Source organism: Oncorhynchus masou, chromosome 1, assembly GCF_036934945.1.
Source record: "Oncorhynchus masou masou isolate Uvic2021 chromosome 1, UVic_Omas_1.1, whole genome shotgun sequence".
Taxonomy (NCBI): Eukaryota; Metazoa; Chordata; class Actinopteri; order Salmoniformes; family Salmonidae; genus Oncorhynchus; species Oncorhynchus masou.
In genome coordinates this window covers 33,276,056-33,303,770 of record NC_088212.1, presented here as the reverse complement: position 1 = coordinate 33,303,770, position 27,715 = coordinate 33,276,056, and the positions used below count along the sequence as shown (strand labels likewise).

At 44.7% G+C, this 27,715-nt stretch overlaps 1 protein-coding gene across 1 annotated transcript; it reads right to left on the bottom strand.

Annotated features, from left to right (window-relative positions):
• Window positions 1-1,426: 1,426 nt before the first annotated feature.
• On the bottom strand, window positions 1,427-27,559 carry LOC135542412 (ATPase MORC2A-like). The gene is given in 28 exon segments (XM_064969341.1): window positions 1,427-2,656; window positions 2,765-2,953; window positions 8,179-8,272; window positions 8,384-8,557; window positions 9,134-9,272; window positions 9,382-9,439; window positions 10,517-10,660; window positions 10,983-11,210; window positions 11,513-11,779; window positions 11,931-12,150; window positions 12,222-12,327; window positions 12,437-12,565; window positions 18,010-18,164; window positions 18,274-18,414; window positions 18,505-18,590; window positions 18,687-18,769; window positions 18,882-18,911; window positions 18,914-18,960; window positions 19,081-19,206; window positions 19,349-19,460; window positions 19,540-19,699; window positions 19,934-20,042; window positions 20,231-20,321; window positions 20,440-20,508; window positions 20,879-20,913; window positions 21,204-21,257; window positions 24,684-24,832; window positions 27,273-27,559. Coding segments are annotated over 27 exon segments (3,183 nt in total). The 5' UTR covers window positions 24,752-24,832; window positions 27,273-27,559; the 3' UTR covers window positions 1,427-2,587.
• Window positions 27,560-27,715: the final 156 nt, after the last annotated feature.

The following is a 27,715-nucleotide window of genomic DNA, read 5'->3' as shown; positions in this document are numbered from 1 at the left end:
GGAGAGAGAGAGAGAGGGTGGGAGAGAGAGAGAGAGGAGGCTAGGGTGGAGAGAGAGGAGGAGGGTGGAGAGAGAGAGGAGGCTAGGGTGGGGGAGAGAGAGAGAGAGGAGGCTAGGGTGGGAGAGCTAGGGTGGGAGAGAGAGAGAGAGAGGAGGCTAGGGTGGGAGAGAGAGAGAGAGGAGGCTAGGGTGGGAGAGAGAGAGAGGAGGCTAGGGTGGGAGAGAGAGAGAGAGGGGCTAGGGTGGGAGAGAGAGAGAGGGGGCTAGGGTGGGAGAGAGAGAGAGAGAGAGGAGGCTAGGGTGGGAGAGAGAGGGTGGGAGAGAGAGAGAGAGGAGGGGCTAGGGTGGGAGGGAGAGAGAGAGAGAGAGAGAGGAGGCTAGGGTGAGGAGAGAGAGAGGGGGTGGGGAGAGAGAGAGAGAGGCTAGGGTGGGAGAGAGAGAGAGAGAGAGAGGAGGCTAGGGTGGGAGAGAGAGAGAGAGAGAGAGGAGGCTAGGGTGGGAGAGAGAGAGAGAGAGAGGAGGCTAGGGTGGAGAGAGAGAGAGAGAGGAGGCTAGGGTGGGAGGGGGCTAGGGTGGGAGAGGAGAGAGAGAGAGAGAGAGGAGGCTAGGGTGGGAGAGAGAGGGTGGGAGAGAGAGGAGGCTAGGGTGGGAGAGAGAGAGAGAGAGAGGAGGCTAGGGTGGGAGAGAGAGAGAGAGAGGAGGCTAGGGTGGGAGAGAGAGAGAGGGGGAGAGAGAGAGCTAGGGGCTAGGGTGGAGAGAGAGAGAGAGGGGGCTAGGGTGGGAGAGAGAGAGAGAGAGAGGAGGCTAGGGGGCTAGGGGGGAGAGAGAGAGAGAGGAGGCTAGGGGGGGAGGGAGAGAGAGAGAGAGAGAGGAGGCTGGGAGGGTGGGAGAGAGAGAGAGGAGGCTAGGGTGGGGAGGGTGGGAGAGAGAGAGAGAGGAGGCTAGGGTGGGAGAGAGAGAGAGAGAGAGAGGGGCTAGGGGGGAGAGAGAGAGAGAGGAGGCTAGGGTGGGGAGAGAGAGAGAGAGAGGAGGCTAGGGTGGGGAGAGAGAGAGAGAGGAGGCTAGGGTGGGAGGGTGGGAGCTAGGGTGGGAGAGAGAGAGAGAGGAGGCTAGGGGGGGAGAGAGAGAGAGAGGAGGCTAGGGGGCTGGGGAGAGGAGAGAGAGAGGGAGGCTGGGAGAGAGGGTGGGAGAGAGAGAGAGAGAGAGAGAGAGGAGGGGCTAGGGTGGGGAGAGAGAGAGAGAGAGAGAGGAGGCTAGGGTGGGAGAGAGAGAGAGGAGGCTAGGGTGGGAGGGGAGAGAGAGAGAGAGGAGGCTAGGGTGGGGAGAGAGAGAGAGAGAGGAGGCTAGGGTGGGAGAGAGAGAGGAGGCTAGGGTGGGAGGAGGGAGAGAGAGAGGGAGGGGGCTAGGGTGGGGAGAGAGAGAGAGAGGAGGCTAGGGTGGGAGAGAGAGAGGAGGCTAGGGTGGGAGAGAGAGAGAGGAGGCTAGGGTGGGAGAGAGAGAGAGAGGAGGCTAGGGTGGGAGAGAGAGAGAGAGGAGGCTAGGGTGGGAGAGAGAGAGAGGAGGCTAGGGTGGGAGAGAGAGAGAGAGGAGGCTAGGGTGGGAGAGAGAGGAGGCTAGGGTGGGAGAGAGAGGAGGCTAGGGTGGGAGAGAGAGGAGGCTAGGGTGGGGGGGAGAGAGGAGGCTAGGGTGGAGGGGAGAGAGAGGTTGGGGGTAGAGGTGGTTGAAAGCAGCTAAGCAACACTGATTCGTTTTTTTCAACACTGGGTTAAACATAACGCTTTAACACAAGGTAGAAAAGGCTTGACCATCTGATGGCAACTAAGATCAAATCTGGCACTCAACGGGACTGGATTTGCATCGGACTGTGACTGGTGGTAAAGGGGTTATGGGTCAGGACGCCATTATGGGTTTATGATTCATGTCATTTCTCTCCACCTGATCACAGATCAATATGGAGAATACATATGAATCTTAACAGTTCCATAGTTTTGTTACCATCAGACCCTCTTCTGAAATCACAGAATCGCCTGTCATCTACATCACAGGAACTTTGATCGGAGACGCTTGGTGCCGTACTTGGGACTGGCGTGCGTATGTATGCGTGTACACGGCACATGATCAGAACATAGCAACAAGAGCAGAATCTGATCCTCACCTACAGATTGAGAAGAGTTCAGTTCTGCAGTCAATCAGGACTGGTTGGTGTAACCTACAGTAGCTTAACAGAGCTTGTAAATAACATAATAGATTGTTGATATAAAAGGACTAAAAAGAGATGTCCGTTACGTGCTAATCTCAGAATGGACCATCCAAAACCAGAGCATGCTAATGTTAAATAAACAAGAACAGACAGAGAAACAGAAAACCATACTGCAGTTTTATAAAAACAAACTTGGGGACCAAACGGCAACAGCAGTAGGTCAGGCAGCAGCTGCCTCTCCTCTCCATCTGCAGAGCGGGGCGGGCAGGAGGGAGGGTTGTGGGTAAAGGGCGTCTGTAGAGGAGCTACAGAGCTACAGTACTTTGGGAAGTACAGACGGACCAATGTTCTGAGAGCAAGACAAGGTTCAGAGAGCCTGTCTCCTCACTAGTCCCCCTTGGTCAGCAGGTCTTCTATGTAGGCATCCAGTTCGTCATCGGTGTTTATGTCAATGTCCTGCAGGAGGAAAGGAGCGACATTCCTTTTCAGTTTGTCCGTGTGTGTGAGTGCATGTGGGTTATTGCATCTTCTCCGTAGCTAAGCTTAGATTTTGGTGCGTCTTACCTCCTGTACTTTCTGCAGCAGTTGTACGATGTTGGTTCGTAGTTTCTGTAGCTTCTCGTCTGCCTCCCTGAGTTTGGTCTCAGCGCTGGTACTCTTCTCCTCCACAGCTTTGGCTCTTGCGTCAGCTCTGCTCTGGTAAGAGTTACACAGAGACTGGAGACCCAGCTCATACTGCTGGAAATACTCCTTCTGCAGACACATGCATAGATATAGATCAGATTGATATATACACTACCGTTCAAAAGTTTGGGGTCACTTAAAAAAAAAAAAAAAAAACATTTCTAATGCAAAAAGACAGTCCATTAAAACAACATAAAATTGATTAGAAATGCAGTGTAGACATTGTTAATGTTGTAAATGCCTATTGTAGCTGGAAACGGCAGGTTGTTTATGGCCCATTATCAGCAACCATCACTCCTGTGTTCCAATGGCACGTTGTGTTAACTAATCCAAGTTTATCATTTTAAAAGGCCAATTGATCATTAGAAAACCCTTTTGCAATTATGTTAGCGCAGCTGAAAACGGTTGTTCTGATTAAAGAAGCAATAAAAATGCCCTTCTGTAGACTAGTTGAGTATCTGGAACATCAGCATTTGTGGGTTCAATTACAGGCTCAAAATGGCCAGAAACAAAGAACTTTCTTCTGAAACTCATGTCTATTCTTGTTCTGAGAAATGAAGGCTATTCCATGCGAGAAATTGCCAAGAAACTGAAGATCTCATACAACGCTGTGTACTACTCCCTTCAAAGTACAGTGCAAACTGGCACTAACCAGAATATAAAGAGGAATGGGAGGCCCCGGTGCACAACTGAGCAAGAGGACAAGTACATTAGAGTGCCTAGTTTGAGAAACAGACGCCTCACAAGTCCTCAACTGACAGCTTCATTAAATAGTACCCACAAAATACCAGTCTCAACGCCAACAGTGAAGAGGCGACTTTGGTATGCTGGCCTTCTAGGCAGCATGGGAAAGAAAAGGCCATATCTCAGACTGGCCAACAAAAATAAACAATTAAGATGGGAAAAAGAACAGACACTGGACAGAGAAACTCTGCCAAGAAGGCCAACCTCTTCACTGTTGACTTTGAGACTGGTGTTTTGTTGGTACTATTTAATGAAGCTGTCAGTTGAGGACTTGTGAGGCGTCTGCTTCTCAAACTAGACACTCTAATGTACTTGTCCTCATGCTCAGTTGTGCACCGGGGCCTCAAACTCTTTGTATTCTGGCTAGAGCCAGTTTGTGCTGTTCTGTGAAGGAATCAAATAAAATTTTATTTGTCACATACACATGGTTAACAGATGTTACAAATGAATTCACCTTCTGACATCCAGTGGAACAGCCACTTTACAATAGTGCATCTAAATCATTTAGGGGGGGGGGGGGGGTGAGAAGGAATGCTTAATATTCCTTGACAGATGTAAATGCGAGTGTAGCGAAATGCTTGTGCTTCTAGTTCCGACAATGCAGTAATAACCAACAAGTAATCTAGCTAACAATTCCAAAACTACTACCTTATAGACACAAGTGTAAGGGGATAAAGAATATGTACATAAAGATATGAATGAGTGATGGTACAGAGCGGCATAGGCAAGATACAGTAGATGGTATTGAGTACAGTATATACATATGAGATGAGTATGTAAACAAAGTGGCATAGTTAGTGGCTAGTGATACATGTATTACATAAAGATGCAGTAGATGATAGAGTACAGTATATACGTATACATATGAGATGAATAATGTAGGGTATGTAAACATATTAGGTAGCATTGTTTAAAGTGGCTAGTGATATATTTTACATCATTTCCCATCAATTCCCATTATTAAAGTGGCTGGAGTTGAGTCAGTGTGTTGGCAGCAGCCACTCAATGTTAGTGGTGGCTGTTTAACAGTCTGATGACCTTGAGATAGAAGCTGTTTTTCAGTCTCTCGGTCCCAGCTTTGATGCACCTGTACTGACCTCGCCTTCTGGATGATAGCAGGGTGAACAGGCAGTGGCTCGGGTGGTTGTTGTCCTTGATGATCTTTATGGCCTTCCTGTGACGTCGGGTGGTGTAGGTGTCCTGGAGGGCAGGTAGTTTGCCCCCGGTGATGCGTTGTGCAGACCTCACTACCCTCTGGAGAGCCTTACGGTTGTGGGCGGAGCAGTTGCCGTACCAGGCGGTGATACAGCCCGACAGGATGCTCTCGATTGTGCATCTGTAGAAGTTTGAGTGCTTTCGGTGACAAGCCAAATTTCTTCAGCCTCCTGAGGTTGAAGAGGTGCTGCTCCGCCTTCTTCACGATGCTGTGTGGGTGGACTAATTCAGTTTGTCTGTGATGTGTACGCCGAGGAACTTAAAACTTACTACCCTCTCCACTACTGTTCCATCGATGTGGATAGGGGGGTGTTCCCTCTGCTGTTTCCTGAAGTCCACAATCATCTCCTTAGTTTTGTTGACGTTGAGTGTGAGGTTATTTTCCTGACACCACACTCCGAGGGCCCTCACCTCCTCCCTGTAGGCCGTCTCGTCGTTGTTGGTAATCAAGCCTACCACTGTTGTGTCGTCCGCAAACTTGATGATTGAGTTGGAGGCGTGCGTGGCCACGCAGTCGTGGGTGAACAGGGAGTACAGGAGAGGGCTCAGAACTCACCCTTGTGGGGCCCCAGTGTTGAGGATCAGCGGGGTGGAGATGTTGTTGCCTACCCTCACCACCTGGGGGCGGCCCATCAGGAAGTCCAGTACCCAGTTGCACAGGGCGGGGTCGAGACCCAGGGTCTCGAGCTTGATGACGAGCTTGGAGGGCACTATGGTGTTAAATGCCGAGCTGTAGTCGATGAACAGCATTCTCACATAGGTATTCCTCTTGTCCAGATGGGTTAGGGCAGTGTGCAGTGTGGTTGAGATTGCATCGTCTGTGGACCTATTTGGGCGGTAAGCAAATTGGAGTGGGTCTAGGGTCTCAGGTAGGGTGGAGGTGATATGGTCCTTGACTAGTCTCTCAAAGCACTTCATGATGACGGAAGTAAGTGCTACGGGGCGGTAGTCGTTTAGCTCAGTTACCTTAGCTTTCTTGGGAACAGGAACAATGGTGGCCCTATTGAAGCATGTGGGAACAACAGACTGGGATAGGGATTGATTGAATATGTCCGTAAACACACCAGCCAGTTGGTCTGCGCATGCTCTGAGGGTGCGGCTGGGGATGCCGTCTGGGCCTGCAGCCTTGCGAGGGTTGACACGTTTAAATGTTTTCCTCACGTCGGCTACAGTGAAGGAGAGTCCGCATGTTTTGGTTGCGGGCCGTGTCAGTGGCACTGTATTGTCCTCAAAGCGGGCAAAAAAGTTATTTAGTCTGCCTGGGAGCAAGACATCCTGGTCCATGACGGGGCTGGTTTTCTTTTTGTAATCCGTGATTGACTGTAGACCCTGCCACATACCTCTTGTGTCTGAGCCGTTGAATTGAGATTCTACTTTGTCTCTATACTGACGTTTAGCTTGTTTGATTGCCTTGCGGATGGAATAGCTACACTGTTTGTATTTGGTCATGTTTCCGGTCACCTTGCCCTGATTAAAAGCAGTGGTTCGCGCTTTCAGTTTCACGCGAATGCTGCCATCAATCCACGGTTTCTGGTTTGGGAATGTTTTAATCGTTGCTATGGGAACGACATCGTCAACACAGGTTCTAATGAACTCGCTCACCGAATCAGCGTATTCGTCAATGTTGTTGTTTGATGCAATACGAAACATATCCCAGTCCACGTGATGGAAGCAGTCTTGGAGTGTGGAATCAAATTGGTCGGACCAGCGTTGAACAGACCTCAGCGCGGGAGCTTCTTGTTTTAGTTTCTGTCTGTAGGCAGGGATCAACAAAATGGAGTCGTGGTCAGCTTTTCCGAAAGGAGAGCGGGGAAGTTAGAATAGCAATGATCCAAGGTTTTTCCAGCCCTGGTTGCGCAATCGATATGCTGATACAATTTAGGGAGTCTTGTTTTCAGATTAGCCTTGTTAAAATCCCCAGCTACAATGAATGTAGCCTCGGGATATAAGGATTCCAGTTTGCAAAGAGTCAAATAAAGTTCGTTCAGAGCCATCGATGTGTCTGCTTGGGGGGGAATATATACGGCTGTGATTATAATGCGGTCGACATTTGATTGTCAGGAATTCTAAATCAGGTGAACAGAAGGACTTGAGTTCCTGTATGTTGTGGCCACACCACGTCTCGTTAAACATGAAGCATACGCCCCCGCCCCTCTTCTTACCAGAAAGATGTTTGTTTCTGTCGGCGCAATGCGTGGAGAAACCAGCTAGCTGCACCGACTCCAATAGCTTCTCTCCAGTGAACCATGTTTCCGTGAAGCAAAGAACGTTAGTCTCTGATGTCCCTCTGGAATGCTACCCTTGCTCGGATTTCATCAACCTTGTTGTCAAGAGACTGGACATTGGCGAGAAGAATGCTAGGGAGTGGTGCACGATGTGCCCGTCCCCGGAGTCTGACCAGAAGACCGCTTCGTTTCCCCCTTTTACGAAGTCGGATCCATTCCGTTGTCCTGGGTGAAAGGCAGAACACAAGATCCGCTTCGCGAAAGTCATATTCTTGGTCGTACTGATGGTGAGTTGACGCTGCTCTTATATTCAGTAGTTCTTCTCGACTGTATTTTTTTATTTTTTTTGTATGTAATGAAACCTAAGATGACCTGGGGTACCAATGTAAGAAATAACACGTAAAAAATAAACTGCATAGTTTCCTAGGAACGCGAAGCAAGGCGGCCATCTCTGTCGGCGCCGGAAGTACAGAAGTAGTACACAGCGTGGTACGAGATCTTCAGTTTCTCGCATGAAACGGCCTTCATTTCTCAGAACAAGAATAGACTGACGCGTTTCAGAAGAAAGTTATTAGTTTCTGGCCATTTTGAGCCTATATTTGAACCCACAAATGCGGATGCTCCAGATACTCAACTCGTCTAAAGGCCAAGTGTTATTGCTTCTTTAAACAGCACGACAGTTTTCAGCTGTGCTAACATACTTGCAAAAGGGTTTTCTAATGATCAATTTGCCTTTTAAAATGATAAATTTGGATTAGGTAACACAACGTGCCATTGGAACACAGGAGTGATGGTTGCTGATAATGGGCCTCTGTACGCCTATGTAGATATTCCATTAAAAATCAGCCATTTCCAGTTACAATAGTCATTTACAACATTAACAATGTCTACACTGCATTTCTGATCAATTTGATGTTATTTTAATGGATATTTTGTTTGCATTTAAAAAAGAGAAAAAAGACATATCTAAGTGACCACAAACTTTTGAACGGTAGTGTATATATACACACATGGTATGATTTACAATGATATGACTGCAGCAGACTCCTGGGCAGGTCTCTAGAAGACATGGGTTAAAGTTAGAGGTCAGGAGTTAAAGGTCAGTCTCACCATAGGGAAGGCCACTAGCTCTTCTGCGGTCATGCTGTTTACATCGTCCTTCGGGATCCGGAAATCAGGAGGGAAGAAATAACGCAGCAGCGTCCTAAAGAGAACACACACGAAATTAGATTTGTGACATCCACATTCCACTCTCCCTCTGAAAAAAGGCAATTGGAAGCCAAAAACCAACAGAGTATCGGGTAGTCATGGTTACCTCATCATGTTGACCAAATTGTCAGTCACCTCTCGACTGGTTCCTGGTTGGGTTGTGTCAGGTTCCATGGGGGCGGGCCCCTTTTCAGTCCCCTCCCCTTGCTGTGTGTCAGGGGTCTGGGAGAGGGGAGAGGGGGGTCGCATCAACCTCACCTCCTCACTGCCTTTGAAAACCCTAATAACAACAACCATAAATTATACCATCAACCTCACCTCCTCACTGCCCTTAACCACCAAAATAACAGCCCCTCAAAACTCCTGAGAACACTAACTGATCAAAACATATGGAAATTAAATAGAAACTGGCACATCATTGGCCACTGGTACAGCATAGTGATGGGGGGAAAAATCTATACAGTTCCATATTGCAATATTATTTTTTAGACGATACTGATATTTTACTCCAAGTACCGATTTAAATGAATAGAATAGCTATAACTTATTGTCTATCTTTAAAAAAAATAGTGAGCCAACAGGTTTTCAGCACTTATTTGCCTGACTGATCAAAACTTGTTTTCTCATGCCCCCTCTTGTCTCTCTGCAGCAGACATAGTTCGCAATGTAATAAAATAGCAGTATTTAATCACAATACATATTAAACCGTGAGAATCGCAATGCATATTGTATCGGCACCTAAGTATTGTGATAATATCGTATTGTGAGGTCCCTAGCAATTCCCAGCCCCAGTACAACACACACATATATAAATGTAAGACAACAAAGCACAAAGACGGTGAGTTGGTGAGCCTACCATCGGTCCTTGGGGGTGGATCTGGGGACGTAGTCAAACTTCACCTTCCAGCGAACGCTCTGCTTGCTGGTTTCCACAGCAACCACTTTGCCTGTGAACCATTCCTTATTCACACGTACCTCCACCAACATACCCTTATCTACAGGAGACAACACAGAGGAATTGTGAAGCTTTGTCCTGTCTATGTCATTGCTAATAGGAAATCGTCTCAGCAAATCAACTATCATCAAGAACATAATAAAAATCACCTTTCTGAGCATTCTTCGGTTCATTCTCTGGGTGCTCGTCCTCTGCGCTGCCTGTCACCTAAAAACATTACACACAGAAAACACACTGATCAAATTGTCTAGTAGTAAGTGTGTGAAGAAATCAAGAGTGGTGGGTTATTGAGAAAAGAGAGCAGGAGAAAAAGAAGAAGCAGGAGAGCAGAATATAAGCAACTATATATAGAATAGTTAAGAGATAGATGGGACCCAACACAAAGGTTCCCAGGTTTGCTTGTCAGTATTCCCACACCTCACACTAGACTACTGCAACACAGTTTCCCCTGCCAAAAACCCGCACTGCCACAACAGAGAGATGTGCAGATACATTGAAAAAACATGCAATTTTTGGATATTGATTAGAGATTGCCATGGATGCACACAAACTCCAAAATATTAGTTCAGATTATTTGGCTTGCAATATGTGATCTATAGGTCGAGAGCTTCGAAAGCTGTTTATTCAATTCTGGGATTTGAATAGTGACAATATTTGGTGAGAATCCCAATTTGGGGTGCAAAATCAATTCTAGCTCTTAAAGGGGCCGTAGCCTACATTAGCATTATTTAATCTGCAGTTATTCTTCTGTTACCAATAATACATCAATGTTAATATTATATTCATATTACAATGACATCTCTTAACTAAATGCAATCTATTAGCTTCCAAAATTTAAATAGATATATCTAGCTGTAGTATAACACATTCTGATGGAATGGCTTGTCCTGCACTTTGTAAAAAACCCACAGTGCATTGAGTGAATGTTGGAAAAAGATCTTGGTTCCTTTCTAATCATAGCAATGTGAATGTAGAGAGGAAAAATAAGTGAAGTGGCAAAAGAGTCGAGTCCTCATTCAAAGGCAAGATAAGAGTTTTTTTGTTTATCTTAACCCCAAAGTTCACTTTAACGAAGACTGAGATCAGTTATTTTAAAGAGGACTATATGCAAAAACAGCCTTAAGAGTAGAGTTAGGAGACAGACAGGACCCATTCCATTCAGAGTCGAATTATGAGAGAAGGGGAGGATCTATTCTATTATGATTAGAGTTAGGAGAGAGGGATAGGACAGATAACATTATGAGTAGAGAAGGTGTAGCCTTGTGCGCCGTGGCTGGTGGGTACCTTGGCTCTAGCCCCACCCGAGGGCTTAGGCGGGGCGGGGATGGGTTTGGCTGGTGGTGGTGTTGCAGGGGGCAGCCGTGTTGGTATGGTAGCACTCCTCTTCTCAGGCGGCAGGGGTTTGGTGCTGAGTGGGGGGGTGGGGACCTGTGGGGCCGATGACATCACATGACCTCTGAACTATGGGTGAACCTCTGACCTTATGGTCTGGTCTCCCCATGTGTCAGACTCTTTGTTCTTCCTCCAAAAGAGCTTTCCCCCTCTCCGTACCTAACATCACCTCTCTGTCCTCACTCGTCTTCAGGAAACATCCACCTGTCCTCTTCTTCCAAACATCCCTTCCCCTTTATCTTTCCGTTCCCTCTCCTCTTACACATGCAGTGCTTTCCTGTGTCTGTCTGATACATTGTATACATATATTCTATAGATTGACAGTCTGAGCAGTGAAAATGTATGTGTGAGAGAGTACCTCTGTCACTTTTCCCCGCTTGAGTGGAGCTTTCTCAACAGTTTTCCCACGATTCCCCACTGCAGCTGCCATCTTGGATTTCTTGGGCTGAGGCTCCTCCTCCTCCTCACTGTCCTCTTCTTCTTCTTCTTCTTCCTCCTCCTCCTCCTCACTCTCCTCCTCCATCACTCTCTTGCGCTGGCTGCTAGCAGCTGTGGTTGCTTTGGCAGGAGACGATTTGGCTTGAATCTGTAGAAACACCATAGATATTACTGATACTGGACCATAAAAAATTATTTTGGTATTTGGCAATTAACTCATGGATACCATTTTTATGTCTCTGCATCCAGTATGAAGGAAGTTAGTTAGTTTTGCGAGCAAATGCTAACATTTGCAAACATTTCTAAAAACCTGTTTTCAATAGTGCAATGACTAAGTCTACATCAGACTCTGGGGTAAGTAGATAAATGGCTTAATTGCCAAAGTCTTACACTATCCTTTTTACATAACCGTAATATATTTGATAAAGGACAACACACAAACATACTCACCCGTGAGCTGCGGCTTGGAGGGGTGGGTTTGGTGGGGATTTTGGCTGGGGCTTTGGGGGCGGACTTAGCTGGAGGGGGTGATGGCTTCGCTGCAGCTCTGGCTCTAGATTGGTCGACTCTGGAGGCTGGGGCAGCAGGCCGGGTGGTCGGTCGAGGGGAATTGGTGAGTTTGCGGTTGGGGGCTGGCGGCTGGCTGGGGGCGTTCTTGAGGAGGGCGGGGAGAGGGGGGGAGCGAGGGCGTGAAACACGCTCTGAAGACCTGGTTGCCTAGGAGACAGAGAGAACATGAAACATTATATTCAGAAATCAGGAGACAGTATGTGTTATTGTGTAAAACCAGTAGAGGGTAAGTATGTCTGTATACATGTAGTGTGTGTTTATCTGTAGATGGGGAGTATGTGACTGTGTGTGCGTGTACCTGGGAAGAACTGTCATTCATGGGTCTCATGCTGACGTCCAGAGGCAACTTCTTCACATCTGCTGCTGATTTGATGGTGCTGGTTTTCTGCAGAGCCTCTAGTTTCTCCTGCTGCTGTCTGATCTTCTCTGTCAGTTCTTTCTGTTTGTCCTCCGCTGTCTGTCTGTCCTTCTTCAGAACTCCACATGGAAGGTTCTGTTTCTGCTCCGCTGCATCACACCTACAACACACACAAACAACATTTGAGATACACTGTATGTGGTGTTCCTGCAGGTAGGTGTGTGTGTTTACCTGTCCTGAGTGCTGTCAGGGTTCATCAGACACACCCAGCTGTCTGGGTAACGTTTATCCACCGCATCCATCTGGAATGGCAGAGTCCTCCACTTCAGACATTTATCTACAGAGAGAGAGGGAGAGAAAGACAACTCTGAGCTTGTCTATTTATTTATTTGTGTGTGTGTGTGACTTGACACACTTTAAAGTGTCTCTGTATGTGTACAACTCACCACACTGTATGGTGAGGGGTATCTCCATGGCGCGGCGTCTCTTGTATCTCTGCTCACCCGAGGGGAGTGAGGACCAGCTGGCCGACAGGTACCCAAACTCATCCCAGAACTTCACTATGCCCTTCTGAGCTAAAAGTGGGAAAAGCAGAAACATGCTAGACATATGGATTAAGGCTGTTGCAGTAACTGTACAACCACATATAACTATGCACATTAACAGTAGTGTGTCTAACTAGAGCTATACACAGATTTAATAGTTACATTATTTTGCTACCGTTGATATGTATATTTAGCCTACTAAACATAAACAACCTGCCTGCATTCATTGTTGTCCCCCTCATGTTGCACCCTAGACAGGGCAAGGGGCGGGACATGGTAGACAGGGCAAGGGGGCAGGACATGGTAGACAGGGCAAGGGGGCAGGACATGGTAGACAGGGCAAGGGGGCAGGACATGATAGACAGGGCAAGACAGGACATGGTAGACAGGGCAAGGGGTATATTGTAGCGTACACTTGGGTAGGGAATTAACTGTATTCCTTTAAGAAGTTTTTGATATTCTTTCAATGCTTTAGCTTACAATGTTAGTTGTATACTGTAAAAAAAGTGGAGAAAGTCAACTTTAACGCTAGAACTACTCATTTAATGTAACCCTGAAGCTATATTTATTTATTTATTTATTATTTAACTAGGTATGTCAGTTAAGAACAAAATCTTATTTACAATGACGGCCTACCAAAAGGCCTCCTGCTGGGAGGGGAATAATTTATTTTATGAAAATATAGGACAAAATACACATCACGACAAGAGACACCATAACACCACAGAAAGAGAGACCTAAGACAACAACAACAGCATGGGAGCAAAACATGGAGGCAGCATAAAATATGATACAAACATTACTGGGCACAGACAACAGCACAAAGGACAAGATGGTAGAGACAACAATACATCACGCGAAGCAGCCACAACTGTCAGTAAGAATGTCCATGACTGAGTCTTTGAATGAAGAGATAAAAAGGTCCAGTTTAAGTGTTTTTTGCAGCTCCTTCCAGTAGCTAGCTGCAGCGAACTGAAAAGAGGAGCGACCCAGCGATATGTGTGCTTTGGGGACCTTTAACAGAATGTGCCTGGCAGAACAGGTGTTGTATATGGAGGATGAGGGGGATTGAGGCCTAAGAGGGTTTTTATAAATAAGCGACCTGTATACAGAGATGACCAGTTTATAGAGTGCAGTGATGTGTGCTATAAGGAGCATTGGTGGCAAAACTGATGGCCGAATGGTAAAGAAAATCTAGCCGCTCGTGAGAACCCTTACCTGCCGATCTATAAATTACATCTACATAATCTAGCATGGGTAGGACGGTCATCTGAATCAGGGTTAGTTTGGCAGCTGGAGTGAAAGACGAGCAATTACGATAGATGATGCCAAGCCTAGATGCAACCTTAGCCTGCAGCTTTGATATGTGCTGAGAGAAGGGCAGTGTACCGTCTAGTCATACTCCCAAGTACTTGTATGAGGTGAATACCTCAACCTCTAAACCCTCAGAGGTAGTAATCACACCGGTGGGGAGAGGGGCATTCTTCTTACCAGTCCACATAACCCTGTTCTGAACACCTCCAAAACAAAAGCTTGTTGAACATTAAGAAAGCTTTTTTTTAGAGCGTTTAACACAAAATCCGGGGACGGGCCAGCTGAGTATAAGAGTGTATCATCTGCAAATAAATAGATGAGAGCTTCCTACTACTTGAGCTATGTTGTTGATGTAAATTGATCAGAATGTGGGGCCTTGGATCGAGCCTTGGGGTACTCCCTTGGTAACAGGCAGTGGCTGAGACAGCAGATGTTCTGACTTTATACACTGTACTCTTTGAGAGAGGTAGTTAGCAAACAGGCCAAAGAGCCCTCCGAGACACCAATACTCCTTAGCTGGCCCACAAAAATCGAATGGTCTACTGTATCAAAAGCTTTAGCCAAGTCAATAAAAATAGCAGCACAACATTGCTTAGGATCAAGGGAAATTGTGACATCATTTAGGACCTTTAAGGTTGCAGTGACACATCCATAACCTGAGCAGAAACCAGATTGCATACCCGAGAGAATACTGTAGACATCAACAAAGCCAGTCAGTTGATTATTTACAACTTTTGCAAAACACTTTTGATAAGCAGGGCAAAATAGAAATTGGCCTATAACAGTTAGGATCAGCTTGATCTCCACCTTTAAATAAAGGACGCACCGTGGCTACCTTCCAAGCAATGGGAACCTCCCCCGGAGGAGAGACAGGTTAAAAAGGTCAGAGATGGGCTTGGCAAAGATAGGGGCAGCAACCATAAAGGGTCTACTCTAAACCATCTGACCCAGCTGTTTTTTAGGGGTCAAATTTAAAGGAGCTCCTTTAGCACCTCGGACCATGACTGCCTGAAGGGAGAAACTTTGTAGCAGGGCAGGGGAGAAAGAGGGAGGAGCATGGGGGATAGTCACATTCGAAGGGGTGGGAAATGAGGAAATCTTGAATGGGCAAGGAGGCAGCGTCTGACAAATCAGGACAGGTCGTTTCACTGAGCAGCCATTATGAACACAGGCTGTACAACAGCGATCACTAAGGTCATTACAGAAAACACCAGACAGATAACCATCAGGATTATTTGTAAGGATAACATTGAGGAGAGTAGCCTTTTCTGGGTGTTTGGAGTCATACCACCCTGCATACTGCTGGCTTGCTTCTAAAGCTAAGCAGGGTTGGTCCTGGTCAGTCCCTGGATGGGAGACCAGATGCTACTGGCAGTGGTGTTGGAGGGCCAGTAGGAGGCACTCTTTCCTCTGGTCTAAAAAATATCCCATTGGGATATTGATTGGGGACACTGCCCTGTGTTGGGTGCCGTCTTTCGGATGGGATGCTAAACGGGTGTCCTGACTCTGAGGTCATTAATTAAAGATCCCATGGCACTTATCGTAAGAGTAGGGGTGTTAACCCTGGTATCCTGGCTAAATTCCCAATCTGGCCCTCATACCGTCACCTAATAATAATAATCCCCAGTTTACAATTGGCTCATTCACCCCCCTCCTCTCCCCTGTAACTATTCCCCAGGTCGTTGCTGTTAATGAGAACGTGTTCTCAGTCAACTTACCTGGTAATATAACGGATAAATAAAAAAAATCAAATATAATATGGTAATAATCTGAGGAAGAGTTAGGGAGTCCCATTACTTTAGGATTTGGAGGGTGGTTTAAGCATGTCCCAGTTTATGTCACCTAGCAGGACAAATTCAGACTGTGTAAGGGACCAGGAGAGCGCTTAGGGCATTTAGGGTACAGGCCGGTGCTGATGGTGGCAGATAACACCCAACAACAGTCAACAAAGAGCTAATTGAAAGTTTACTGCTAAATACCAGCAAATCAAATTGTTTGGGGACAGACTTGGTGGAGATAACAGAGCACTGAAGGTGATCCTTGGTAAATATTGCCACCCCCTCACCTTTGGAAGATCTGTCTTGCCAAAAAAGGTTATAACCAGAAAGGTTAACATCAGTGTTCAAAACACTCTTTCTTAACCACGTCTCAGTAATAAATAAAGCTTTCAATTTATATTTTTTTGGTAACAAGCTTCTAGTGTTAACGTGCAGAAAACCCAGGCTTTTACGAGAGCAGAAATCAGTGAAGCAGATATCAGAGCACAAATCAGATTTGGGGCGAGCAACAGTAGATGGGCCAGGGTGTACATGCACATTTCCAGATATCATCAGCGGTAATACAATCAGGGCACAGTAGAGGACAGGGAGAGCTCTGCAGTGTTGATTTATAACATTTGAATGTGCATTCGATGGCAACAAGATCATATTGTAATGCAATTCCATCAGGTACCATGAATACAAAGCTGGCGAGAGGTGGTTAGAATAGGATGGAAAGTCAAGAGTCCGTGTAACCAATAGAGAGTCAGAGGAACAAACAGTCTGTCCCACAGTTGGGTAAACAAGCAAGTTCCTAGTCAACAAAGCACGCAGGAGTCATGAGGCAAATAGCACAAGAGAAAAATATAACTTGGGGCTAGCCATTGTAAATTCATTGTCACTTGCCCCAACAGTGTGTGTGTGCTGGAGGCGAACGAAAGCTCGGAAGAGAGGCATCAGAGGTATCTATACCAGACAGGAGGAGACAGGCCAGGGCGGACGGTGAACAGATCCAAGCAGCAGTGCAGCAGGCAACGGGCGTAGGTATCACACCTACGTGGGAGAAGCTTTTTTCGGGAGATAGATTCCTTGTAGAAATTCTAGCATGTTTCTGTCCACCTTCTTTTCCACGTGGAAAAGGAGGTTGTTTGCTGGCTATATATTTTCAGTTTCGGAAAATGATCCTTTACGACCTCCAAACAAAGTTGTCCTGAGGCTGTTGTATTTTGTGGATTCTGAGGGTATCTTCTGATGTGATCAAATCAAGAATATAGTTTCTTATTGAGGTCATTTACAATTGAAGTGTACTGGCTGCATCTCAGTTAAAAATAGAGATTAATCCAGGGGGTTCTGTATTTTAGTTACCTCTGCACAGATCGAAAGGGCTTCAAAGGCCTCTGCATTTGGGTGGGGAGGGGGGCTGTGAAACTCTGTCATTGTTAGGCTCAAGAGTTTTCACACCTTACTTCACACTTCAGTGCTAATTTTAGTCAGTTTCTTTCCTAGCAGCTTGGTAGCTTAGTAGCCTTATTTATTTAAACAATAAAGCCCGAAGGGGTGTGGTATCTGGCCAATATACCACGGCTAAGGGGTGTTCTTAAGCATGACGCAAAGTGGAGTGCCTGGTTACCAACGTAATTAGAGCAGGAAAAACAAGTTATTTGTCATACCCGTGGTATATGGTCTGTCAGCCAATCAGCATTCAGGGTTCAAATGAACCAGTTTATAATTAAGCAATAAGGCTGTTTTTAGGCGCATCTCAGAGTGCCTGGACACAAACCCGAGGTGCCTTATTGCTATTATAAATGAACCAGTTTATACGGTCTGATATACCACGGCAGTCAGCCAATCAGCATTCAGGGTTGGAACCACTAAGTTTATAATAAGCTTTAAACAACAAAATTACCTAGAGATGATTGTCTTTTCATTTTTAGCTTCAGAAGTAGGTTCAGATTGAACATTACTCACTCAGTTTTGTGTTAGATGATATTTCCATGTTCCGCTGTGTTTCTTCTGCAGGTTTTGGTTTGTTAGAAGTTTTGTTCTTGATAATCCTTGGTAGCAATAGTCCATTCGGGTAAATTTGTCCAAAATCAAGGATTTAGGTATGGAATTGTGATTTGGAATGAAGGTTTTGATGTTGAGGTTAGTGTCGTGTATAAATCCTTGCAAAACAATTAAAGTTAATCTACATTTATCCAACTGTAATTCTATCTTCTCGCAGAACTCAGGAACCAATGCTCTCTGTGTCTGTTTGTGCTCTCTCTCGTTAGCTACCCCCTCCTCCCCCCTGTAACTATTCTCCAGGTCGTTGCTGTAAATGAGAAAGTGTTCTCAGTCAACTGACCTGGTAAAATAAGGGTTAAATTCCACTATCATGGTTATATAGACGTTGTGTGTTACCTATGTTGCTGTCCTTCCAGTACTGGGCTAGGTGTTCTCCCATGGCTCTCAGAAGGTGTCTGTATTCTTTAGCGTCTGCAAAGTCCTGCTTGTTGTGAGTGGGCTCCAGAACCAGGTATGGAACATCTACTACCCCCACAACACCTCCACACGCCCTGCACACACACACACACACACTTGATTAGAAAGCATTTCTGGTCATCTCACTGGTCACTGACTAGCCAATAAGAGGACAATCGAAGGGAGTGTGTGTGTGTTACTCACATTCCTCCCTCCAGCTGAGGTCCAGTCTTCTCATACATCTTAATGAGGCGAGAGCAGTTATACACAAACATCCCATCCAGGTCTCTCTGCTCAATGTTCACCCCAAAGATAAAACTCAGTTCCTTAGGCTCCTTCAATGCTCTGGGGGAAGGAGAGGGAGCAGTGTTAACGTTTTATTGTTTGGTTTGACTTTCGTTTGTTTGTAAAGTTAACATTTTTATTTTGACTGACTTCTGTTTGGACTCCTGAATCATCTTTTTCACTTCCGCCTCCCGTCGAAGCATCATGGACCCCTCCTGAGCCTTACGCAACATGACCTGGAGCAGAGAGAAGAGGATTTGAATAAGGGAGAAAGAGGAGTCAGGCCATTGGGTCAAGATATTGCTAATCTTGCCATGTGTGTTGGTTCTTACCCGTGACTCTTTGGACAGGTCGTCTCCCAGTTTGGCCTCCAGAGACAGACTTTTGCTCTCCGCCTCACGAGCCTTCTCCTCAGCTGGAACACACACACACAGAGGGGAGCGGGTTCTAAAGGCAGAACTGGTTCTGTGCGTGTGTGTGTCTTATCCATCTTGGCCAGGTGATCTGTGTGTGTGTGGGCAACTCACCTATCTTAGCGAGGTGATCAGCCTTTTTACTTCCTGCTCAGCACGGGTTTTGAATCGAGTCGATGTGTATTTATATACCCTGAGAGACACACAGACTTAGCTGAACGGACACAAACAGGACTTAGGATTTTAGTCTTAGTGATGTCTTTAGACAGGAGAGTCTCTGGATGCAGTAGTGTGTGTATATATATAAATAAACCTGGGTTTGTAGAGGCAGCAGGACAGTCTCTTGGTCCTGACTTTGTGTCCCTGTATGAAGATCCTCATCCTGGGGTCGATGTAGAGGACAGCTGCGTATGCTCGGAACGACCGACGTTCTGGCTTCCTGTATGAGGGAAAGTAATATCATCAACATAAACACACAGTCCTAGGTAGTCTTCAAGTCACACGACAGATTATATATATATATTAAAAAAAATAAACGTCCTTACCCACACACGCAGACACACACAGACCCCCATACTTACACTCCCTCTGAAGGAGTCCCAGCCATCAGGATATCCTGGTGGTCTGTCTCTACATCCAGCTCTGGTTCTCTGGTGTCCATCAACTTCAGGTTATAGATGATCACCAGAGTACCTACACACACAGTTCAGATTATAGATTATCACCTCTCTACACACACACACACACACACACACACACACACACGTCTCACCGCTGCTGCCCTCCATCTTGTTAAACTGTTCCATCAGCTGCTGTTCGTTTTTAAAAGGAGAGTATTTGTAGATGAGCTCCGTCTCTATGGCGAACTTCTCAGGGTCGCCTGTGATTGGCTGTCTGGTCAGTAGGTCCCAGGTGGGCAGGGGTACGATCACCTGACAAGAGGAGACAAACAGACAACCTTAAAATATATACTGACACACTTCTCAAGAGGTGATGTTAGGTGTTGTTTCAAATACGTGGACATTGTCAATAAAGGCTCTTTCAGTAAATCAGAGTATAACACGACAGCCACAAAATAAAACACAATGTTTTAAGCTACTGGACATATCATCAGTGTGTCTGCTGGATGGGAGAGTGCCTGCTGCAGCTGACCCCTGATCCATTACCTCGTCAAGCCCCTCCTCCTCGTGGAACGTTCTAGACAGGAACAGGCAGGACAGAGTGTTGTCCTTCTTAGTGAACAGAACAAAGTCTTTCCCAATACGCATGGAGCCCCTAGAGAGAAACACACACACAAACGATGTGGCTCACATGGTGAGAGCGTGGCGCTAGAAACCCTAAGGCTGCATGTTCAATTACGGCGAGGACCACATACAACCACTATAAATGTATGAACTAAATGTATGCATGAAAGTGTCTGCAAAGGGGTATATATTTTGTGTGAGAGGATTAAAGAGTCTTACGATTTGAGACCATTTCCATACTGGCCGATGTGAGTAGAATCTGGTGTACGCTTAGTGGACTTCCCAAATTGGATCACATGGGTCGCCTCGTCTGAGAGATAGGAGGGAAATATAACCATCATATATGGAATTTCTTATAGCTCATATATAGATTTGTGGATCAACTTAATTACGGTCTACTTTAGTCATTTCATTTGAATGGAACTCACTGGGGTCCATTCCTGTGCCGTCGTCTAAGAAACATAGCATGTAGCCTCCACGCAAATCTGGTCTCTTCTCTGTTGGCCACGAGGGGAAGAGAGGTTAGACACATGTTACAACAGGAGGTGGATGAGATAGAAAGCCACACACAGGTTAGATACAAGAGGGGAAAAGAAAGCATAACACACAGAACTACTACTGAAATAGATGGCTTTTTCAATAGCTGAAACTAAGCTTTCTAAAAACCTAACTAGTCAAATTCTGGGTGTAGCTTATAATTATAAATCAGTCCGGTAACCATTGGCACTGTAGGTATTCTAGATTATTGATAGGCAGTGTGATCTGTATAGTAGTGTCAGAGGGGTGAGAGGTGAGCAATGTAAATGTTTCCATAGACACAAATCTATGTACTGGTGTATGTGAAGCAATATGTATGTGTGTGTTTACCTGTGTAGATGTCAATCCGGGTGGCATTTGCATCCCTGTAGGAGATGATTGGCAGGTGACAGACCAATCAGAAGGCAGATAAACCAGTGTGGTTAGATGCGGTTCCAATTAGAATGATTTTACCTTTTATTTCAGAATATAGAGAATAGTAACAAATACATTTCCCACTGGTTTAATCCTGAAACAGTTCAGTATAGTTTTGCTGCAATTGTGATTTACTAACACTTATGCATGATGTCCCACATAGATACAAACATTTTGGATGGGTAGAGATAGAAGAACAAAGAATTGTGAGTAAGAACAAAGAGAAGTGCATTGTTGGTACCTGGAGTTGTCCACCAGCTCAGCCAGAGCTCCAAACAGGAACTCATGTGTCGTTCTGGAAACAAACATCCAACCAATCAACCTACAGTTCTGGTCCTTAAAACAAGTTACATTTCTAAAACACTTTGCTGAGGTAAGGAGTGTGTGCCAGGAAGCACAATTTCAAGTCAGTGTAAACATCAGTGCGTTCAATGTGGGTGGGGGTTGGGCCCTGTGCAATCATCAGACCAGGGTTGGGTAACAATGGGAGTTGTGGGGTGTGGACGACCCATTGGTGAAAGTTGACAGCTGGGGTAATGGGGCAGAATGGAACCTGGCGTATATTTTAGGTGGGACACCATGTGATACTGGAGTCAACCAGCCCTAGCTAGTTGAATACAGTGGGGCAAAAAAGTATTTAGTCAGCCACCAATTGTGCAAGTTCTCCCACTTAAAAAGAGGAGAGATGCCTGTAATTTTCATCATAGGTACACTTCAACTATGACAGACAAAATGAGAAAAAAAATCCAGAAAATCACATTGTAGGATTTTTAATGAATTTATTTGCAATTGTATGGGTTTGGCCAGAGCCAGGGGTAAGGCGGCATTCTGAAAACGTGTCATTGACTTTGATACTCTGACTGGTTTGAAATGATCCAATCGCCGATGACTTTGTTTTGTACAACACCCCCCATTTTGAGATTACCACAAACTACTTCAATGATGGCAGTGTCAGACTGAAGTATATAGCGAACATAGAGCAGCGAAAGAATTCAGTATGTGTGACCAGGCCATGTGTAGCAGAGGTGTTCTGGTGAACTAAGTAACCTGAACACGCATGCCAGCTCCCAGAAAGAATGCCAAGGCTTTGGCACTGTGGGCCAACATGGTCGATCCAGGTTTGAATGCAGTTTGTATCCCTTTTCCACTTTAGCTGTTCCATTCATTCATCTCAGTAAAGGCAACACATTATCCTTTCCTTTTGTTGTTTGAAAGGAAATGCCACAGGAGAGGGTGGCGTGCATTAAGTATTAACCTCAGGCAGCAGGTATAAGAGGCTTAGGAAGCTAATAGTTCTTAACCTTATTTTTAGAATACCTTGTTATACCTGTTATGATCTCTATCCCCTCCAAACGTGAGAACATAAAAATGCCCCTGTGGGGATAGTATTCCTTGCCCTGGCAACCCATGAACATGGCGTTATCTACATGTGGCCAGAGTTCAACAGCACTCCGCATAAAGAAGTACAGTATGTGTGTGTGTGCAGGTGTTACAATTCTCACGTTCGCTGCATCATCATCAAGCATCACGCAGTTGGTCTCTGGTAATTTCATGAGTCCTACATAGTCGGGCTGTGCTTAGACTCATATCCAATATTATTGAATAATGCACATTTTATGTAAACAGGGCTTTATGTGTTGAAGCACACAGGTGAAATATCTTCACGTCTTAAGAGGAGAGCATTGATCTACAAGTTGCATCAGCTATTTATGGTGTGCGTCTCTCTCCTCTTGGCCTTAGTCTAAAGTGCATTGCTCCTATCCATAAATTACTTATGCCACTGGCCTTCTCTGAGCCCTTCGCGGTCAAACAGTAGTTGTTTATATAGTGTTTTCAGGGAGATCGCAAAAGTTCAGACACCCTGGACAGCTGTCATGCATCAGCTGGATCCATCAATGACTTGGTTATGTGGGAATTAGTAGCAGCCATTTTCAAATTTTTACTCATTTACTTTTTGCTCATGAAGGTCTTTCAACTGTACAATGCAGCAATATATTTTGCAGTGAAAAGGCATTTTAGCATAACCGTTCGTTTTTATGTAGTCTATTCAACCATCTTGTGAGATTTTTAAAAGGCACAATTTTAGTCCCTCATGTTGTTGACTGTCAGCGTCCAAGGAATGCAATGTCCTGCTCTATAGTGTGGTCAGTCTGTAAATCACTCTCTCACTTGCCAGCCACAATAACATTCCTCTCCTCTGTCCACATTGGAAAAACTTGAGTAATACTTTCATGTGTCTTTTGTAATTTGTGACCTCCGTGTGATGTGTGTAGCTGTGAGATATATATACACTGGGGCAAAAAAGTATTTAGTCAGCCACCAATTGTGCAAGTTCTCCCACTTAAAAAGATGAGGCCTATAATTTTCATCATAGGTACACTTCAACTATGACAGACAAAATGAGAGAAAAGAATCCAAAAAATCACATTGTAGGATTTTGACGAATTTATTTGCAAATTATGGTGGAAAATAAGTATTTGGTTAATAACAAAAGTTTTTCAATACTTTCTTATATACCCTTTGTTGGCAATGACAGAGGTCAAACATTTTCTGTAAGTCTTCACAAGGTTTTCACACACGGTTGCCGGTATTTTGGCCCATTCCTCCATGCAGATCTCCTCCAGAGCAGTGATGTTTTGGGGCTGTTGCTGGGCAACACGGACTTCCAACTCCTTCCAAAGATTTTCTATGGGGTTGAGATCTGGAGACTGGCTAGGCCACTCCAGGACCTTGAAATGCTTCTTACGAAGCCACTCCTTCGTTGCCCAAGCGGTGTGTTTGGGATCATTGTCATGCTGAAAGACCCAGCCACGTTTCATCTTCAATGCCCTTGCAGATGGAAGGAGGTTTTCACTCAAAATCTCACGATACATGGCCCCATTCATTCTTTCCTTTACACGGATCAGTCGTCCTGGTCCCTTTGCAGAAAAACAGCCCCAAAGCATGTTTCCACCCCAATGCTTCACAGTAGGTATGGTGTTCTTTGGATGCAACTCAGCATTCTTTGTCCTCCAAACACAACAAGTTGAGTTTTTACCAAAAAGTTATATTTTGGTTTCATCTGACCTTATGACATTCTCCCAATCTTCTTCTGGATCAGCCTTCAGACGGGCCTGGACATGTACTGGCTTAAGCAGGGGGACACGTCTGGCACTGCAGGATTTGAGTCCCTGGCGGCGTAGTGTGTTACTGATGGTAGGCTTTGTTACTTTGGTCCCAGCTCTCTGCAGGTCATTCACTAGGCCCCCCCGTGTGGTTCTGGGATTTTTGATCACCGTTCTTGTGATCATTTTGACCCCACGGGGTGAGATCTTGCATGGAGCCCCAGATCGAGGGAGATTATCAGTGGTCTTGTTTGTCTTATATTTCCTAATAATTGCTCCCACAGTTGATTTCTTCAAACCAAGCTGCTTACCTATTGCAGATTTCAGTCTTCCCAGCCTGGTACAGGTCTACAATTTTGTTTCTGGTGTCCTTTGACAGTTCTTTGGTCTTGGCCATAGTGCTTGTTTGTAGGTGACCAAATACTTATTTTCCACCATAATTTGCAAATAAATTCATTAAAAATCCTACAATGTGATTTTCTGGATTTTTTCCCTCATTTTGTCTGTCATAGTTGAAGTGTACCTATGATGAAAATTATAGGCCTCATCTTTTTAAGTGGGAGAACTAGGAATACTTTTTTGCCCCACTGTATATATTTACCACAGACGGTACTTACGAGTTGGTGTGCAGATACTCAAAGGTGAGCTGAGCCCTGTTCAGGGTGCTGTAGTTAGAATAGGCCATCGCCACTCGTTAAAAGCTACTTCCTGGTCTTCTTTCTGACTTCCTCTCAGTCCAGTGTGGCTTTTCAAGAGCTTCATGCACCTACAGAATCACAGCAGCAGTCAGCTCCAGTGGTCAAATGTATGCATAGTGTCAAGGATATTATGAATGTGTGAAATAACCACAGCCTGGAATATAATGAGCTTTCATAAAGATCAACGGGCAATTCCACAGTAACGGAATTACGCTGATAATTCTTTTCACTTTTAAAATGCATGACAAAAAAAAACATTGATTTCAAAGAACCATACAACCCTATGCACAATAACTACTTTGAACACAGTAAAAGTAGTCCTTTGAAATCAATGGTGTGTGTTTGGTATACTATACATCTTAAAGTTAATCTGAGTGTCAGCGCAATTCCATTACAATGGGATTTCCTAGAACAAATACCACCGGAGGAAAAGCCTCTAGATATCAGATACCTCATCTGAAGTAGATACTTCATCATTAATCAAATGGCCACCAGACTATTACATTGAAACCCCCCCACCATATGTTTTGTACACTGCTGCTACTACTCGCTGTTTATTATCTATGCAGTCACTTCACCCCTACCTACATGTACAAATTACCTCAACTAACCTGTACCCCGCACACTAACTTGGTACCGGTACCCCCTGTATATAGCCTCGTTATTGTTATGTTATTGTGTTACTTTAGTTATTTCGTGAATATTTACTTAACTCTTCTTGAACTGCACTGTTGGTTAAGGGCTTTGTAAGTAAGCATTTCACGTTAAGGTCTACACTTGTACTCAGTGCATGTGACAAATAAAGTTTGATTTGATCAGAGGGAATAAGTCCGGTTGAAAAGTATGCCTGTTCAAACTTGGAAATAAGTCCTGTGGTGGTTGGCAACCTCTGTCAATTCATGACTGGATTTGAGTGCTTTTTCTAGAGGCAAAGAGGTGGTATTGCGATAACAGTCTATCACACAAACAAGCCCCCACTCTCTCTGCTCCTGTCCTGTTTAGAGCTTGCCAGCTTGTAGTCCTAAAAAACAGAAACGAGTTCGTTCAGCCATTCCTATGGGGAAAATGAATGGGGAAAGAACCGAGTTTTGGGATAAACGCCCCAAAAAAGGTCTGACGCTACAGGCTTAGATCGTATACGTTTCGTTCTATGAGATAATATAATTCAGTTAACATGACCTTTATGAATGATGAAACCTTTGTGCTTTTTCTGATTACATAAGTGCTTCTTCAAAATTCACAAAAATGTTTACAAAAATATATATAAATTGTTAGTTTGATTAAGATCTCACAGAACAAAACGTAAAATATCTCCTCAGCCTTCGTTTGCCACAGACCTTATTTTGGGCGTTTATCAAAAAACCGTACAAAAACTCCATTCATTTTCCCATAGGCTTTGTCCAACGAATCAAGGCGGAGCTATTGCCTAGAAAAAGATGCCATTACTAATTTCTCTCTATAGACCACGCGCCAGGTAACACTCCACTTTCAAACTGGCGCGCCGAGAAGAGGACACTCACGTGGGAGGCCTGTTAATGCTGTGTATCTGGATCATTCCATAAGACTCATCGAGGATACATCTTGACGTTATTTTTATTATCGAGTATGGATGAGTAAAGAGACGAGGATATTGTCCAGTTGCAATGTCCAGTCACGCTTTAACAAATGGTTAGTCTACTGACCAAGTTAACTAGCAACCTATATTGGCTCTCACACCCACCATTTCTGGTAGCTACCCTCCCTATGCAACGTTAGCTAGCTAGTTAGTTAGTAAACACTTGTAAAGAGCACATTAGCATGTATATTTATCCAATATGCAAACCGTTTAGAGCGCCAGCAGCTTCAAATTGACTTTAGGTCCGTGTAAAACATCCGTCGAAGCGATAACTACGTTACATTTCTGAAACCAACTCTACAGGCCGCGAAAACCTCATCCTTTCTCCCCTCCCTCACAGTACTGCGCATAGAGGAGAGGAATGTCCGAAAGGTACGCCCGCCTCTGCCGTTCATCTGAACACCAATAGAAACACGTCATTTATTTACATTACTGTAATTTGTCAATCCTCATGCCACGTAAATGATCAGGAAGTAGAACGTCTCAATTCAAGAAATAAGCAAATATAATAACGATATTCAAAGACTGACGACATGTAATCAATATTTTATAATTTGAGCATTTTGCCTGTTAAATTTTTGTTTATTATTATTGTAATATGCGTAATGAAGCCCAGCACACACTAGTGATGAAAGCCCGTTAATACTAATTTCCCTAAGTATCTCTGTCTTCTCAAACTCAGCCTAGGCTAGCTCTAAAGTTTAACTCTGTTATTAGCCAAAACTAAACGGTTTATCTTTGTTTTGGACATGCAGTTCGACTTTGCTTTATTATCCCCATGGTAAGTTTGTTTAATTAGCAACGTTAGTCGCCAGCTAACTGCTAGTTAGTTGACAGTTTATACACCAGTAAAGAATACCCATTAGGTTTTTGCTAATGGAACAGGTTTTTACCTTATTTCCAGAATATTCCGTTTGAATCCTTTTGCTTGTTCATTTAGGACCTAGATTTAGCTGTGTGTTGTTGGTTACTACTTGACAGCCATGTTGAATGTCAAATTCTGAAATGGCTGCCAGTGTCTCCTTGTTTTGTGCAATAGTTAGTCGACCCATGCATGCTTGTACTTTTATTTAGGTGAGTACTACACCCATATCTGCACAACTGTCTATTTTAAGTAGGCTACTATGATAGTTTTGCTACTGGAAAATGTAAATTGTCAACTCCATAACACTTCATTCCAAACTTCCTTGATTGTAGGGGGAATTCAGACCTGAGTCACTCGCACTAAAATGCACTTTTCTCCCTACTGTATACTGACATCTAACTTAAGCATGGGGAAACGCATGTGCCAGCCAGGTATTCGTTTGGGGTGGAGATCACAGAAATAGAGTCAAAA